The sequence below is a fragment of the Myxine glutinosa genome, chromosome 1 (genome assembly GCF_964187855.1).
Source record: "Myxine glutinosa chromosome 1, kmMyxGlut1.1, whole genome shotgun sequence".
Taxonomy (NCBI): Eukaryota; Metazoa; Chordata; class Myxini; order Myxiniformes; family Myxinidae; genus Myxine; species Myxine glutinosa.
In genome coordinates, this window is record NC_136261.1 from 191178935 (window position 1) to 191195015 (window position 16081).

At 50.0% G+C, this 16081-nt stretch overlaps 1 protein-coding gene across 3 annotated transcripts in view; it reads left to right on the plus strand.

The window, feature by feature from the left end:
* STK16 (serine/threonine kinase 16) overlaps positions 1-14819 on the plus strand; it is a 102252-nt gene extending 87433 nt beyond the window's left edge. For all 3 annotated transcript variants that reach the window (XM_068124171.2, XM_068124178.2, XM_078781576.1), the window contains 5 exons: positions 2064-2197; positions 12512-12632; positions 12869-12964; positions 13823-13944; positions 14411-14819. In XM_068124171.2, coding sequence (XP_067980272.2) covers positions 2064-2197; positions 12512-12632; positions 12869-12964; positions 13823-13944; positions 14411-14540 — 603 coding nt within the window. In that variant the 3' untranslated portion in view covers positions 14541-14819. The remainder of the gene's footprint in view (positions 1-2063; positions 2198-12511; positions 12633-12868; positions 12965-13822; positions 13945-14410) is intronic.
* The last annotated feature ends 1262 nt before the right edge of the window (positions 14820-16081 follow it).

A 16081-nucleotide genomic window follows, 5' to 3' on the forward strand; every position in this document is an offset into this window, starting at 1 on the left:
TCACGTGGTATGGCAGCCATATTGGATTAAACGCAAATAATTTAAAAAATATTTTTGGGAAACTGCTGAATATAAAAATTTGAAACTTGGCACATTGTCAAGTACTCCCATTGGGTAACAAAAGCATGATAATGATGACATCTTCGGTGAAGTGGTATACCAGCCAAAAATGTTTCAATCGAATTCCTTATCCTAAAAATCTGAAATTGCATGCACATGATTTATGACCCATTTGTATTGAAATATTAAATTTATGACATCATATGTCACATGATTTGGCAGCCATATTGGATTTAACCTCAAACTTCAAAAAAAACATCTCCCAAACCACGAAAGTGATTGACTCGAAACTTTATGTGTGTCATTGACTAGGCATGGCGATTAAAAGATGATCACGAAAACATCATTGGTCACATGGTGTGGCAGCCATATTGGATTGAAGGAAAATATTAAATAATTATATCTCTGAAACCGCTTACTCTATTGATGTGAAATTTTACAAATACAAGTATCATCTTCATATATAACCCTGGTGTTGGGCTAGCGGCTAAGGTGCCGGCTTTAGGATCCTAGGATCCTGGGTTCGAATCCCGGTCAATCGCTGAATTAACGCCAGGGGGGTTGACTCAGCCTGTCATCCTTCCGAGGTCGGCTAATTGAGTACCAGTTCACTGGTAATTCCCTGTTTGTCGTTAAAGGCGGCAAAAAGGGTTGGCGTCAGGAAGGGCATCCGGCCGTAAAACATTGCTTCAAAAAGGGGACCAAAAAACAACAACCACGGTTCCCAAAAAAGGCCAACCCCCGCTTTGCGGGGAAAAATGGCCTCTAAAGGTGGTTATTATATTATATCTAACACCACTGTTGCATATAGTTTGAAAATGATGATGTCGTAGGCCACGTGGTTTGGCAGCCGTCTTGAATAGAAAAACGAACCTTATCCGATCAACACGAAACATCACAAACGTGATCCTCTACCCATACATATGCAGAGTGTACATTTTTAAAGGTCATATGGGTGTGGTATGGCAGCCATATTTTCTTGAAAGCCGTCCCATATATAAGCCGATATTGAAAATGTGATGCTTGAAAACAGCACAAGGGATTTCAATCAAACTTGTTTATTTTTAGGACAGTGAACGAGGGCATCTACCTGTTGTGGGACTATGTGGACTGTGGAGGCATATTGGCAACAAAGTCGCATTGTTCTAGTTTCATACTGATCAGATCAAGCGTTGTACTTGTTGAATTATGACGTCATAATGAAGGCACCGATGACATCATCATTAACATATCTTGTTCCCCATGGGGATTACTTCACAATGAGCCTTGTTTCAATTTTTTCCATTGAGTTGTTTTGGAGATATGGAGGTGCAAAATTTTTCCAAGATGGCGTCGATACCACGTGACCTATGACGTCATAATTATGAATACAAATTTTCTGCAGGCGGAGGCGCTCCTATGGTTACATTTCGTGTCAATCGGACCAACGGTTGCCGAGAAAATGAATTTTATAAATGCGGACACATGTATGCAACCGAATGCCTAACCCTGCTTTTCGCTTTGCGAGCGCAAGGTAACAATCTTGAGTCCAAGTTTCCATACAGAAGGTGGCGGGGGAGGTGGTGGAGGAGATGGTTATTTTTTAACCCTTTCATTATGAAAAGTTAATTATTCCCAAGCCTTCTGAAAAGTTAATCCCACATTGAAAAGTTAATTGACGGGGAAACGTATTACCATGGAAGTGTCGTTGTGCAATCACCAAACACTGTGTTGTGGGGACGGATCCTTCATTATAGCAAATGAAGACCTTTGTTAAGTGGGGGTTAGCTCAAAATGAAACCATTCGTTCCAGCAAACCTTTGCTATTCGAACGTTCGTTAAATGGGGGATACCTGTACTGTATATGATGAGCATCAAGCAAGGAAATGGCACGTAGCATTTTTCAAGTCTTTGGTACAACTCAGCCAGGATGTGTATCGGGACTGCTGACCTCCCAAATTCACAGAGGACGCTGTAGCCATTATGCCAGGGAGTCTGGCCCCTTGCTTTCTTTGTCTTTCCAGAAAGGGACATTATGGGATGAACTTGAACGCCTCAGAGACAGGGGAAGTGTCATGGAGGAGGAGCACATCTCTCAGATTTTACATGGAATTTGCTCTGGATTGAAAGCGATTCATGACTGTGGATATGCGCACAGGTATGTTGCGTTATCCACACTGCCAGCCTGTACGCTTACATACCACATTCTGGGATTATATTATTGTAATATATTGAACATCATATCAGGAGCCATTAAATACATGTGCAACTAGAATGATGCTTGGTAGAGCGCATGCCTTCGCAGGCTGAACAGTCTATGTTTTCTATCCACTGATAGACCGGATCTGATTCGGACCTGAACCAAAATTAATCGGCTTGTTCTTGTCACCAAACCAACTCGTCCACCAAGTTTAGTCATAACTTGTCCACCAAGTTTAGTCATAACTTGTCCACAACTTTAAAAAAACATGTTATATATCGATTTTCGCCCTATCTCTCAATGGTGAAAAATCACTTTGAAATTTAATAATTCTCATATCCGAATCCATATTCAGATCTTCACCAAAATCTAATCGATTCGTCCTTGTCACACACTCAACCGGTCCATCAAGTTTTGTCCAAATCCATCCATAATATTTTGAGATATTCTGCTATGTATTGTTTTTGGCCCAATCACTCAATGGTGAAAAATCACTTTAAAAACTCTCTGATCCGGATCCGGATTCGGATCTTCACCAAAATTGAAGCAATTCTTCCTTGTCACATACACAACCTGTCCACCAGGTTTTGTCCAAATCTGTCGACACCTTTTTGAGATATCCTGCAATATATCGTTTTTGGCCCTATCTCCCAATGGTGAAGAATCACTTTAAAAATTATACTAGCCGGATCCGAATCCGGATCTTCACCAAAATCTAATCATGCACTACCTCTCTGCCAAATTTCGTCCGAATCCGTCCACAACTTTGAGACATATTGTTCACAGATATACAGACGGGTGAAAACATAACCTCCATCCACCTTCGGTGGCAGAAGTAATAAATGATTGCATAAATGTAAAGTCTCACTTAGAATCCATTAAAAATTGTAATCATAAACTTTCTTCATTCAGCACATGTGCACATTGTGTTGGACTGACAGATTGGTAAACGAGACACCATATTGGCATGCAATGTTCGGAACGTAGTTTACAATTAATTAACTAGATGGTATTCATAGAATACTTACCCTGCGCAGTCAACTTATTTGAACCAACTCTTCTGTTTTTGAACATTTTTTTGCTTTGATCCAATATGGCTGCCAGACCACGTGAGCGAAGACATCATAAATTTATATTCTCTAAGATAATTGTTGCATAGATCATGCCCTATACATTTCAAACTGATCAGACTTAGCGTTGTCCCTGTCGAATTATGACTTTGTAGCGGTTACCGCTGGATGTACATAATCGCCTTGCACCGGCCAGAACACGGCCAGACGCGCCTCTCCCGGGCATGCCCGGACTCACTGTTCCCGGGCACGCCCGAACCTCCCGGGCACGCCCGGTCTCGTCTTTCCCGGGCATGCCCGCTCTCGCCTTTCCAGGGCTCGCCCAGAGCGTCCGGGCATGCCCGCTATCGCCTTTCCAGGGCTCGCCCAGAGCGTCCGGGCATGCCCGCTATCGCCTTTCCAGGGCTCGCCCAGAGCGTCCGGGCATGCCCGCTATCGCCTTTCCAGGGCACGCCCAGAGCGTCCGGGCATGCCCGCTATCGCCTTTCCAGGGCTCGCCCAGAGCGTCCGGGCATGCCCGCTATCGCCTTTCCAGTGCTCGCCCAGAGCGCCCGGGCACGCCCAGCCTCGACTTGCCAGGCCGCAGCCAAACACGCCCGGGCAGGTCCAGACTCGCCTTTCCAAGGCTCGCCCTTGATACCCGGGCATGCCCGGTATAGCTTTTGCCGGGCAAACTTCCCGACATAAATGTGTATATATATTGTTGCCCGAAAAACGGGCTTGTCAGAATACCTGAGCTGTTTTGTTTCAATAAAGCAACTCGGACGAATTCCGTCTTTGGTCACGTCAATTCTTTCGACTCGCGTTGGAGCGCAGTTCCTTCATTGGTGACCTACCGACATGGATACGGCAGTGACGCTTAAACTGCCTACCTTCTGGGAGACTCACGCGGCTGTTTGGTTCGCCCAGGCGGACTCCCAGTTCGCCCTGCGAGGCATCACCGCGGACGACACCCGCTTCCACCATGTTGTGGCGGCGCTCGGTTCCACCACCGCGGCCCGCGCCTTGAGCCTCCTCCAGCACCCGCCGGCTGCTGACAAATACGACGCGCTGAAGACACTCCTCCTCGGCGCTTTCGCCCTCTCACCGGCAGCACGCGCACGGCGCCTGCTTGACCTGCCCGAGCTCGGCGACACGCGCCCGTCCGAGCGCATGGACTATATGCTCTCGTTGCTCGGCGAGCACTCTCCGGCATTCCTGTTCCGGGAGCTGTTCCTCCGTCAGCTGCCTAACCCGGTACGCCTCGCCCTGGCTGGCACGTTGATCACGGATTCCCGCGCCCTCGCCAGGGAAGCCGATAAGATCTCCTCGGCGGGCCAGCACATCGGCGCGGTTACCTGGAGCCCACCGCCGTCCGAGGCGACGCCCACGACGCCCGAGCGCCCTGCGCGGTTGGAGGCCGAACTGCCGGTGCAACTGGCGGCCGCCACGCCGCACCGCCCGCTTCCGACACGACGGCCGGGGCCTCCACCTGACCGGGCGTGGTGTTATTACCACGCCAGGTTCGGACACAAGGCTCGGACGTGCCGGCCCCCGTGCACTTTCGGCAGGTCGGGAAACGGCCGGGCCGGCGTTCATTCCCAGCCATGAGCGCCGGCCACTCGGGCAACTTGCTGTTTATTCGGGACAAAGCGTCTGGACGGCGTTTCCTGTGCGACACCGGCGCCCAACTGAGCGTCATACCTGCCTCCGAGCAGGACAGGCTGGACGCAGTTTGCGGCCCCTCTTTGGTCGCTGCTAATGGCTCGGCCATACGCAATTTCGGCCCACGCGTCGTCACCCTCTGCTTCGGCAGCCAGCGCTTTCAATGGACTTTTGTTACCGCCAGCGTCCCCGTGGCTTTGCTGGGCGCCGACTTCCTCTGCGCGCACGGGCTGCTGGTCGACGTCAAACGACGTCGCCTTGTCCACGCCGAGACCTTCAGCTCCCTGGCGTGCACAATGAACAACTCCGCGCCGACCGAACTGGCGTGCGCCCTCCCGGCAACGAACGAGTTCGCTCGCCTGCTCGTGGAATTCCCGGCCCTCACGCGGCCGACGTTTTCGGCCGTCGCGGTGCGGCACGGGATCGAGCACCACATACCCACTACGGGCCCGCCGGTCTACGCCAGGGCCCGCCGCCTCGACCCAGCCAAGCTCGCCGTGGCAAAGGCCGAATTCGACGCGTTGAAGCACCTCGGCATCGTGCGGCGCTCCGATAGCGCGTGGGCCTCGCCACTGCACATCGTGCCAAAGCCGGGGGGTGGATGGCGCCCGTGTGGCGACTACCGCCGTCTCAATGACGCTACCACCCCCGACAGGTACCCGATCCCGCATATTCAGGACTTTTCCGCCCGTTTGGCGGGACGGGTCATCTTTTCAAAAATTGACCTGATACGGGGCTACCACCAGGTACCTGTCCGGGCGGCCGACGTCCCGAAGACGGCCGTCATCACGCCGTTCGGCCTGTTCGAATTTTTGCGGATGCCGTTTGGCCTCAAGAACGCGGCCCAGGCGTTCCAGCGCTTGATGGATGGCGTGCTGCGCGACCTGCCGTTTCTTTTCGTCTATCTGGACGACATCCTCGTCGCCAGCACGTCCCGCGCCGAGCACCTCCTCCACCTCCGAACACTGTTCGGTCGCCTCAGCGAGCACGGCTTAATTGTCAACCCGGTCAAATGCCACTTCGGCGCGACGACCGTTGACTTTTTGGGCCACCGCATCACCAAGACCGGGGCCGTGCCGCTGCCGACCAAGGTCGAGGCCATCACCACGTTCCCGCGTCCCCGTTCCATCAAGGCCCTCCAAGAGTTCCTCGGCATGGTGAATTTTTATCACCGATTCGTGCCCCGCGCTGCTCAGCTCATGCGGCCCCTTTACGAGGCCCTCCGGGGCAAGCCGGCCAAGCATGACATTGTTTGGTCCGTGGCCATGGACGCGGCCTTCGCCAGTGCCAAACGGGCCCTCGCCGACGCAACGCTGCTGGCTCACCCGGTGCTCAACGCGCCCATCGCCCTCACTACGGACGCCTCCAACTACGCGGTGGGCGCCGTCCATGAGCAATGGGTGGACGGGGTTTGGCAGCCACTCGCTTTTTTCAGCCGGCAACTCCGGCCGAACGAGTTAAACTACAGCACGTTCGACCGCGAGCTGCTCGGGCTATTCCTGGCCGTTCGCCATTTCCGACACCTCCTGGAGGGCCGCCCGTTCACGGCTTTCGTCGACCACAAGCCGTTGGTCTACGCAATGGCTAAGGTCACGGAGCCGTGGTCGGCCTGCCAGCAGCGCCACCTCTCCGCCGTGTCGGAGTTCACCACGGACATCCAGCACGTCGCCGGCAAAGACAACGCCGTGGCCGACTGCCTTTCGCGGGCCAGCGCGAACGCGGTCCACCTCGGCGTGGACTTCACGCTCATGGCGGCCGACCAGACCACCGACGCCTCGGTGCAGGCACTCCACGTGGCGGACACGGGCCTCCGCCTGGCCGACATCCCCTTCGCGGGCACCGTCCTGCTCTGCGACGTCTCCCAGGGCCAGCCTCGCCCCATCGTGCCCGTTTCCTGGCAGCGCCGCATCTTCGCCTCCATCCACGGCCTTTCTCACCCGGGCCGGAAAGCTTCTCAGAAGCTGGTGTCGGCGCGTTTCGTCTGGCACGGCCTTCGACGAAACATCCGCGACTGGGCCAACGCCTGCACGGCCTGCCAGCGAGCCAAGGTCCACCGCCACACCCAGGCCCCGCTGGCACCTTTCGCCGTGCCTGAACGGCGTTTCGACCACGTCCACGTGGACCTGGTGGGTCCCCTGCCCCCCTCGCGGGGGTTCACCCACCTGCTCACCATGGTGGACAGGACCACCAGGTGGCCGGAGGCCGTGCCCCTCACCTCCACCACCACCGCCGACGTGGCGCAGGCGTTCATCGCCACCTGGGTCGCGCGCTTCGGCGCACCAGCGGACATCTCATCCGACTGCGGCCCACAGTTCACGTCTGAGCTTTGGGGCGCGGTCGCCCGTTCGTTGGGGGTCACGCTGCACCGCACCACGGCCTACCACCCCCAAGCCAATGGGTTGTGCGAGCGGTTTCACCGCTCCATGAAGGCCGCACTCATGGCCGGCCTTCAGGACGACGGTTGGGCCGACCGGCTGCCGTGGGTCCTTTTGGGCCTTCGCACGGCCCCCAAGGAAGACCTCCAGGCGTCCGCCGCCGAGCTCGTCTACGGCCAGCCACTCCGCGTCCCGGGCGAATTCGTGCCTGACGCTACCAGTCCCTGGTCCGCCGCTCGCCAGCGCTCGGACCTCCAGGAGGCCGCCCGACGATTTGCCCCCGTGCCGACGTCCCGCCACGGTGGCCCCCAGTCCTACGTCCCCCCGGCGCTTCGCACAGCGGAGTACATCTTTGTGCGTCATGACGCGCACCGGGGGCCACTCCGGCCGCCGTACGACGGGCCCTTCCGGGTCCTGCGACGGGGCGACAAGTCTTTCATCGTCGACTTCGGCGGCCGGCCGGACCGGATTTCTGTGGACCGCCTCAAACCGGCGCACATGGACGTCGACCGACCACCACGGTTGGCCCTTCCTCCGCGGCGAGGCCGCCCCCCGTCCACAGTTCCCCCCGCTCGACCACCCACCACCACGTCAGACCCCTCCCCACGACCCTCCAGGGGTCGCTTCGGCCAGGTCATCCGGACCCCCCTTAAATTGACCCTGCCGGTGCAGGTCGATTCTGGAGGGGCGTGTGTAGCGGTTACCGCTGGATGTACATAATCGCCTTGCACCGGCCAGAACACGGCCAGACACGCCTCTCCCGGGCATGCCCGGACTCACTGTTCCCGGGCACGCCCGAACCTCCCGGGCACGCCCGGTCTCGTCTTTCCCGGGCATGCCCGCTCTCGCCTTTCCAGGGCTCACCCAGAGCGTCCGGGCATGTCCGCTATCGCCTTTCCAGGGCTCGCCCAGAGCGTCCGGGCATGCCCGCTATCGCCTTTCCAGGGCACGCCCAGAGCGTCCGGGCATGCCCGCTATCGCCTTTCCAGGGCTCGCCCAGAGCGTCCGGGCATGCCCGCTATCGTCTTTCCAGTGCTCGCCCAGAGCGCCCGGGCATGCCCAGCCTCGACTTGCCAGGCCGCAGCCAAACACGCCCGGGCAGGTCCAGACTCGCCTTTCCAAGGCTCGCCCTTGATACCCGGGCATGCCCGGTATAGCTTTTGCCGGGCAAACTTCCCGACATAAATGTGTATATATATTGTTGCCCGAAAAACGGGCTTGTGAGAATACCTGAGCTGTTTTGTTTCAATAAAGCAACTCGGACGAATTCCGTCTTTGGTCGCGTCAATTCTTTCGACTCGCGTTGGAGCGCAGTTCCTTCAACTTCATAATTATGGCACCAATGACGTCATCATTAACAACACCTATTCCCCATATGGAGTTCTTTACAATGAGACATGTTTCCATGCAGCGGCTTTGGAGATATAGAGATACACCATTTTTTGGTTTTTCCAAGATGGCGCCTGTACCACATGACCTATGACATCATGATTATCATTAAAATATTCTACAGGAGAGGCGCTCCTATGGTGAAAATTTCATGCCCATCAGACCAACAGTTGCTGAGAAAAAAAAATTCACAATGATCAGATAAGTGTACTTGTCGAATTATGACGTCATAACGAAGGCACAGATGACATCATCATTAACATATCTTATTCCCCGTTTGTTTGTCTGTCTGTTTGTTTGTCTGTTTGTTTGTCTGTTTGTCTGTCTGTTTGTTTGTTTGTCCGCACTGAATAAATATGATTTTCTCTGTAACCGTTGGTCCGATTGACAGGAAATTTTCACCATAGGTGCAACTCCACCTGTATAATTTTTTAATAATAATTATGACGTCATAGGTCACGTGGTTCGGCCGCCATCTTGGAAAAAACGAAAAACTTTGCACCTCTATATCTCCGAAAGCGCTGAATAGAAAAAATTAAGACATGGCTCATTCTAAAGAACTCCCCATAGGGTATAACATATGTGAATGATGATGTCATGCGTGCCTCCATTATGACGTCATAATTCGACAAGTACAAAACTTCATCCAATCAAGATGAAATTTCTTGAGCATAATCTCGGGATAAATTGGTGAAGGGGAAAAAAATGATGACGTCATCGGTCACGTGGTTCGGCCGCCATATTTGTTTTATCACAAAAGCCTTAAAACCAACATCCTGTTGTTGGAAAATACATCCTGACGAGGGTTTGCAATCTCTGATTGCTTTTTCTTGCTGCTGTTGTCTCCATTTATTCTGTTTTTCAAAGGGATTGTTACTGTTGATCCATGGCCCTTCCGTTCTATCAAATGCCATTCTTGAAAGGTGTATCCGCCAGTTAGGAAATAGAAATGGCCAGCACAGGAATTGATAGAAATAAAATTGCATCCGAGAACGACGTTCCACTGGTAAGGTCACAAGCTGGAAATTGTCGATGTTTGTCTTTGTGATCACGATTAGAGGACGGTCTATTTTCAGGGCCATTTGCACTGAGTGGAATTTTTTTTAAATTTATGGACTGAAAATTATACTGCGAAACTTCAACATTGGCTTAATAGATATTACATCTTTGATTTGGCATTTAAATGAGCATTTGAAAAGGACTGCTTGAGCCCATTAAGGCTTGAACTTGGGGCAAATGTAGTGGGATGTTCACAACAATCAAAGTACTTGTACCAATTATGTTTCACTTTGACGCCAGTTTTTGCAAACGCCTCCCTTCATATTGTCTTAGCCGACTAATGTTTCAAAATGGAGGCAAGGTTAATCATATGTTTGTGTTTAGATAATTATGAACATGTAACATACCTGTTCCACCACACCGTCCCCACTCATTTAGAAAGGGCCGGCAGGACGACCTCGAGGTGTACACACACCTGTATGGGTTGTCTAGTCTGGGTTAGAATCTCGACCAAGCTACAAACTGTCTCCCTGGTGTTTCACATGCAGGACGAGGCATAAATGCGTGCACCGTCCCATATACGAGTATAAATACGTTAATCCGGACGACCCGTCTGCCAACACTGGTCACTGGTGAACGTTTAATATCCCACGATGTCTTTCGCGAAGAGAAGGAAAGCTCTCGCCACCACCCTGAACAAATGATAAATTCCTGCCCTGACCAACTGCTGCGAAGGCAATGGCAAACCACCAAGCCAAGCAACTACTGTGGCAGCACCAATGCCCTGTCAAGAGCATGGTCATTTTATTTGATATCTATGAAGTGCACAACTGCACAACTTGTGCACAACTTGTCCTAAATGTGCACAACTTGTCTTTTTTATGTCATTGCTTTTATGTGGATTTGGTTAGGGACTATAAAGTTAATACAAAAATATTTGAAACTTTTTGGATAATTACTTGTGTCATATCCAAACCCATTACCGATGATCTCTTAAAACCCCCTTCTTACATTTAACATCCTTGTATTATTTTCGCTGAACATATACGGTGCATTCAGAAAGTATTCAGATCCCTTCACTTTTTTCACATTTTGTTATGTTGCAGCCTTATGCTGAAATCGTTTAAATTCATTTTTTCCCTCATCAATCTACACTCAATACCCCATAATGGCAAAGAGAAAACAGGATGTTAGAAAATTTTGCAAATTTATTAAAAAGAAAAAACTGAAATATCACATTTACATAAGTATTCATACCCTTTGCTATGACACTTGAAATTTAGCTCAGGTGCCTCCCATTTCTCTTGATCATCTTTCAGATGTTTCTACACCTTGATTGGAGTCCACCTGTGGTAAATTCAATTGATTGCACATGATTTGGAAAGGCACACACCTGTCTATATAAGGTCTCACAGCTTTATTTATTTATTTCTGTATCTTTGGATGTCATTTCTTCAAGTGTTATCCAAAGATGTCTGTCCAACAGTGACTGTCTGTATTTACTATTTACCCTATTTTCGGCTGTCCCATTTGCTTTGCCCTCACTTGCCTGTCTTCTGCCTCATTTAACCAGCCTCGGTGATGTAATGGTTGGAGTATCCTTCTGAGTCTAGGAGGTCGGTGATTATAACCCCGACCGAGCCATGCCAAAGACCTTAAAAATGGTCCGTGCTGCTTCCTTGCTTGATGCTCAGCATTTAAAAAGGCTAGAGCACAGACAAACAACCATAAGTTGGTATAACAATAGCGCAGGTTTTGATAGTCCTCATGGCATCCTCCTGCGTCGAAGTTCCTTTTTGGGTATTATATTATTACCCTCGCCAGAGAAGAGAGTATTGAATTTGTGTCCGTTTGTTTGTCTGTCTGTTTGTCCGCACAGAATGAGTATGCTTTTCTCTGCAACTGTTGGTCCGATTACCAAAAAAATTCACCATATAAATTTTCACGCCTCCTGTAGAATGTTTTTATAAGTATGACGTCATATGTCACGTAGTATGGGCGCCATCTTGGAAAAAACGAACAACTAAGCACCTCTATATCTCCGAAACCGCTCAATTGAAAAATGTGGAAATATGGCTCATTAGCAAGTACTTCCCATGGGGAACAACATATATTCATGATGATGTCGTCAGTGCCTTCATTATGTTGTCATAATTAGACAAGTAAAACATTTGCTCCGATGAGTTCGAAATCTCTTGAACATGATCTACACAAAAATTATATGGGAGAATTAAATTGATGACGTCATTGTTCACATGGTTTGGCAGCCATATTGGATTGATCATAAATCTACATTGTCAATAAACCACACAAATACAGCAGCTGATAAATACCCCACAAAATACACCGCACAAACACGTCCTGGCGAGAATATGCAATTTCCGATTGCTCTTTCTTGTTAATATTGAGTGGTGTGTGTGTGTGTGTATGTGTGTGTGTGTGTGTGTGTGTGTGTGTGTGTGTGTGTGTGTGTGTGTGTGTGTGTGTGTGTGTGTGTGTGTGTGTGTGTGTGTGTGTGTGTATGTGTCTGCAACCCTTCTTCTCTTGCCTGCCTTTCGCCTGTTTATCTGTGCCTCTTGTCTACATGCTCCTTTCTGCTGCGTTGTCTTTGCATTGGCCTCCCACCCTATATTGTTTAGGTCTTCCATGAACCTCGGCATCTGCATAAAAAAGCAGACTGTACCCACTAATAATACCAGAATCAACTGGTTGACAGGCAAGCACATGACCTTTTGAGCAGCTACTGTAATGATGTCATTCATTCCTGTTTGTTTTTCCATTCCTGGCCCAACCAGAGACATGAAGCCAACCAATGTGCTCCTCACTAATGATGACAAGCCGGTCATTATGGACCTAGGATCAATGGGAAAAGCTAAGATTGAGGTCAACGGGTCACGAGAAGCCATGGCCATACAAGTACGTTCATTATGAGGTTTACGATAAGTCTGTGTGTGATGCGGTTATGTGACCTCGAATAATTCATTGGTATGTTCTGTTTTGGATATACTAATGGTGTGTATTCTTCAGCATCTCCATCCCCACTTTTTACCCCATATCTATCCCCCCCCCCCCCCCCCCCGATTCACCCCACTTCAAATCCATTCCCTGCTGTAACCATCCCATCTCATCGATCTCTCCCTTTCTCATGCCAGGACTGGGCAGCTGAACGATGTACCATATCTTATCGAGCACCAGAGTTGTTTTCCGTTGAGAATCACTGCATCATAGATGAGAAGGCAGACATCTGGGTAAGACCTCAACTTTTGAACCTTTCTCATTTTTTATTTTTTTTCCTTCTCTCCCCTTTATTGCCCACCTACTGCTTACCCCCTCTTCTTATCCCAACAAACTTGCTCTTTTCGTCTTATTTTTCCCCAAATTATTTTTGTGTTTTCTCGACTGAGGCTCATGCATGAGTTTAAAATAACAAAACACCCACTCTGCTGACTAATTTAACAGTTTATTAACACATTGTTCCTCCTTTTCTTTCTAGTTCACTTCGCTTTGTATGCAGCACAAGGCTGCTGAGTAGCATCATTGGCTGAGGGCACAGATGTGCCACTGATACAATGCCCTCCGCTGGTTCGGGCCGGAATTTGGAATTTGGTCAGGGTACTGGCGATAGCTCGCCTACTCTTCACGAAGGACACCGTGGGATCTTTAACGTCCACCAACTAATGCTGGCAGACAGGACGCCTGTTTAACGTCCATCTGAGTGATGGCACACACATGGATGAATCATTCTACCTGTGAAACACCGGGATGATGTTTGAAACAGGGATGCACATTCAGATTACACACCTGAGAGGCGAGTTTGTGTACCATCCTATCAGCTGTGTGTGCCATCCTATCAGCCCTTTATTTCTAGTTTCTAAGGCTCATGGAAGAGCTGTCTCAACGCTCACACATACACTTACACACACGCACTTAGGCGCACACACACACACACACACACACGCTCACACACCTTCCTTCAAGTCCAAAATATGTCATCAGTATTGGGATTCAAAATGTCTAAATGATAACTCATCTTTTTTGTTGCATCTACTTCACTGTTTGGATTATGGATTGTCTTTTTCCCTTCAACTCACCCATTTGAACCATAGTCGCTGGGCTGTGTTCTATATGCCATGATGTTCCTGGAAGGCCCGTTTGATGCAATTTTTCAGAAGGGGGACAGCGTGGCACTTGCTGTGCAAAACCCTATTGTCATCCCCAACAGTTGCAGGTTAGTTGTTTTATGTCTCCTGCAAGTCAACCCGCCATCCTTTCCAACCCTGCTATATCATACTTCCACTTTTCAAACTTCATCGGTTGAACTGGAAGTGCACCAAGATAATCTTGGGATGATCAAAAGGGAAACTGTCTTTTCCAAACAAGGTTTCCCTTTTGATTATCCCAAGATTAGGTTGGCATCCATGGGGAGGAGGAAATTCCTCCTCGGGAAATGCCCGGTTAAGTGCGGTGAGAAAAGTGGTGTCATTGTTGTGATGTTGCCGGTATCCAGAAGTGATGGCACTTCCCCCGAGCTCAGTGGCTGTGTTGTTTGTCTCGTCTAACAGTTTTGTGTTGTCACATATGTTCGTGTGTGTGTGTGTGTGTGTGTGTGTGCGCGTGCACGTCAGCTCCACCCTGAGCCTTAGATCATGTTAAAAATGTTAACTAACCTTCCCAAGCATTTTCCCTCCCTCCAGGTATTCACGTTACTTGCAGGACCTGCTGACTTCCATGATGGTGGTGAATGGCGCAGATAGACCTGCTGTGGCACAAATCCTTAGCATGCTCGACAGGTGGCTCATGTCAAGCAACAACCCCATGGCATAAGTCCACCCTTGCTGCAACGCTGTTGTGTTCAGATTCCGTTGTGTATTGCACTCATGAACATTCCCAGCAATGGAAGTTTGTCTTGGCTTCAAGCTGCAGTAGATACTGCTTCTTACTCCCGAACTAATATGACTAGAATGTCCGATTCTATGGACACTACGTTGGGTGATTTTTTTTAGCATTCTTGTCATTGATGCTGCTGTTTATTGTCTGGAATAGGAATGATGAAAGGTCGATTAGACAAACATATACTGGACTTGATAAAAGGGGAATACTGGACTTTTTTGTGATTTCTGTCGACTATTGTTATAATATATTGTTGCGGATTCGGGGGTCGGCGCTCCCCTTATCAAGGGGGCGGGGGGGGGTTAATCCCCTTGACTTTTAAGCTGGCCGTCCCCCAATCCTGGAAATTATGACGCTCCTCCCGGTCGGAATCAGCTCGGGTGATTGGTCAATGAAGTCCCAAATACCTACTTACTAACCCCGAACGCGAGCAGGGAAATAACGCTCGCTCGAACCACGGATAAGATGGAATATTGCCGAGCGGTTAGCAATCCGCGATCCGAGCCGTTAACAAATGACTAAACCCGATCCTGAGCGGTTTCCAAATCGTGCCACAGGTACTTATTGAGAGAAAGGACGGAGGCAATCGAATAAGAGGAAACCAGGGTAAGGGAAGAACAAAGAGTGGGTTTATTAATTATTTACAAGACCCAAAGAAGAGGAAACGAAAGCATGTACAAGAAAGGAGAAACAAAAGGACACAGGGCAGGCTTACCTAAACAGTCTTAACTTATCACGACCCCAGGACAAACAGACAGACTCACATGGAATGGTAGTGGTAGGGGAGGAAGGTCCAGGCAGATGGTTCCAGGCTCCTCGTCTGGTCCCGACCCCGGGTCCGCGGGCGAAGAACGGCAGGCAGCTTCGCGTATCGTTGGCGCGTGACCGGACCTTACATATGCGAGGGGCTGGAATGCCACATACATATAGCGTGCCAAACGCTCTCTCTCTCCCGATCAATCAAGGTCCGTATCAAACGATGGTTCCCTGCGCAGTTCGTTGAAACAAGCGCGCCTCCGCGCTGTCCTCTGGATAACGTTACAATCAGACGTCTCCACACAATTCTGTTAATAACGACGGTCCCCTGCGCAGTCCGTGATATTCGAGCTCTCCCCGCGCAGTCCGCAAAGCAGTCCTCACGCTTGCGCTTATATAACGTGCTTTTTTTTTCTTTTTTCTTTTTTTTGTATACAAGATCGAGGCTTGTGAAAGAGCTAACAATAATCACACAAAAAGTCAAACCGACACACAAAACACAAGGGGAGCGGCAGACAAGATGGGGAGAGAGGGGGAAGGACACAAACACAACATTTGAGAGCAGGGACATCGGGAGGACTTGGGGGGAGGTGGGAGAGGTATAAAACATATGAACACTGCAAGGACTTTGGGGTGAATTACCGGGGATAGAAAAAATCAAGGTTTTGGATGGGGGAAGATAAGAGATTGTGGTGAACAGCTGTTTTAAAGACATGAAG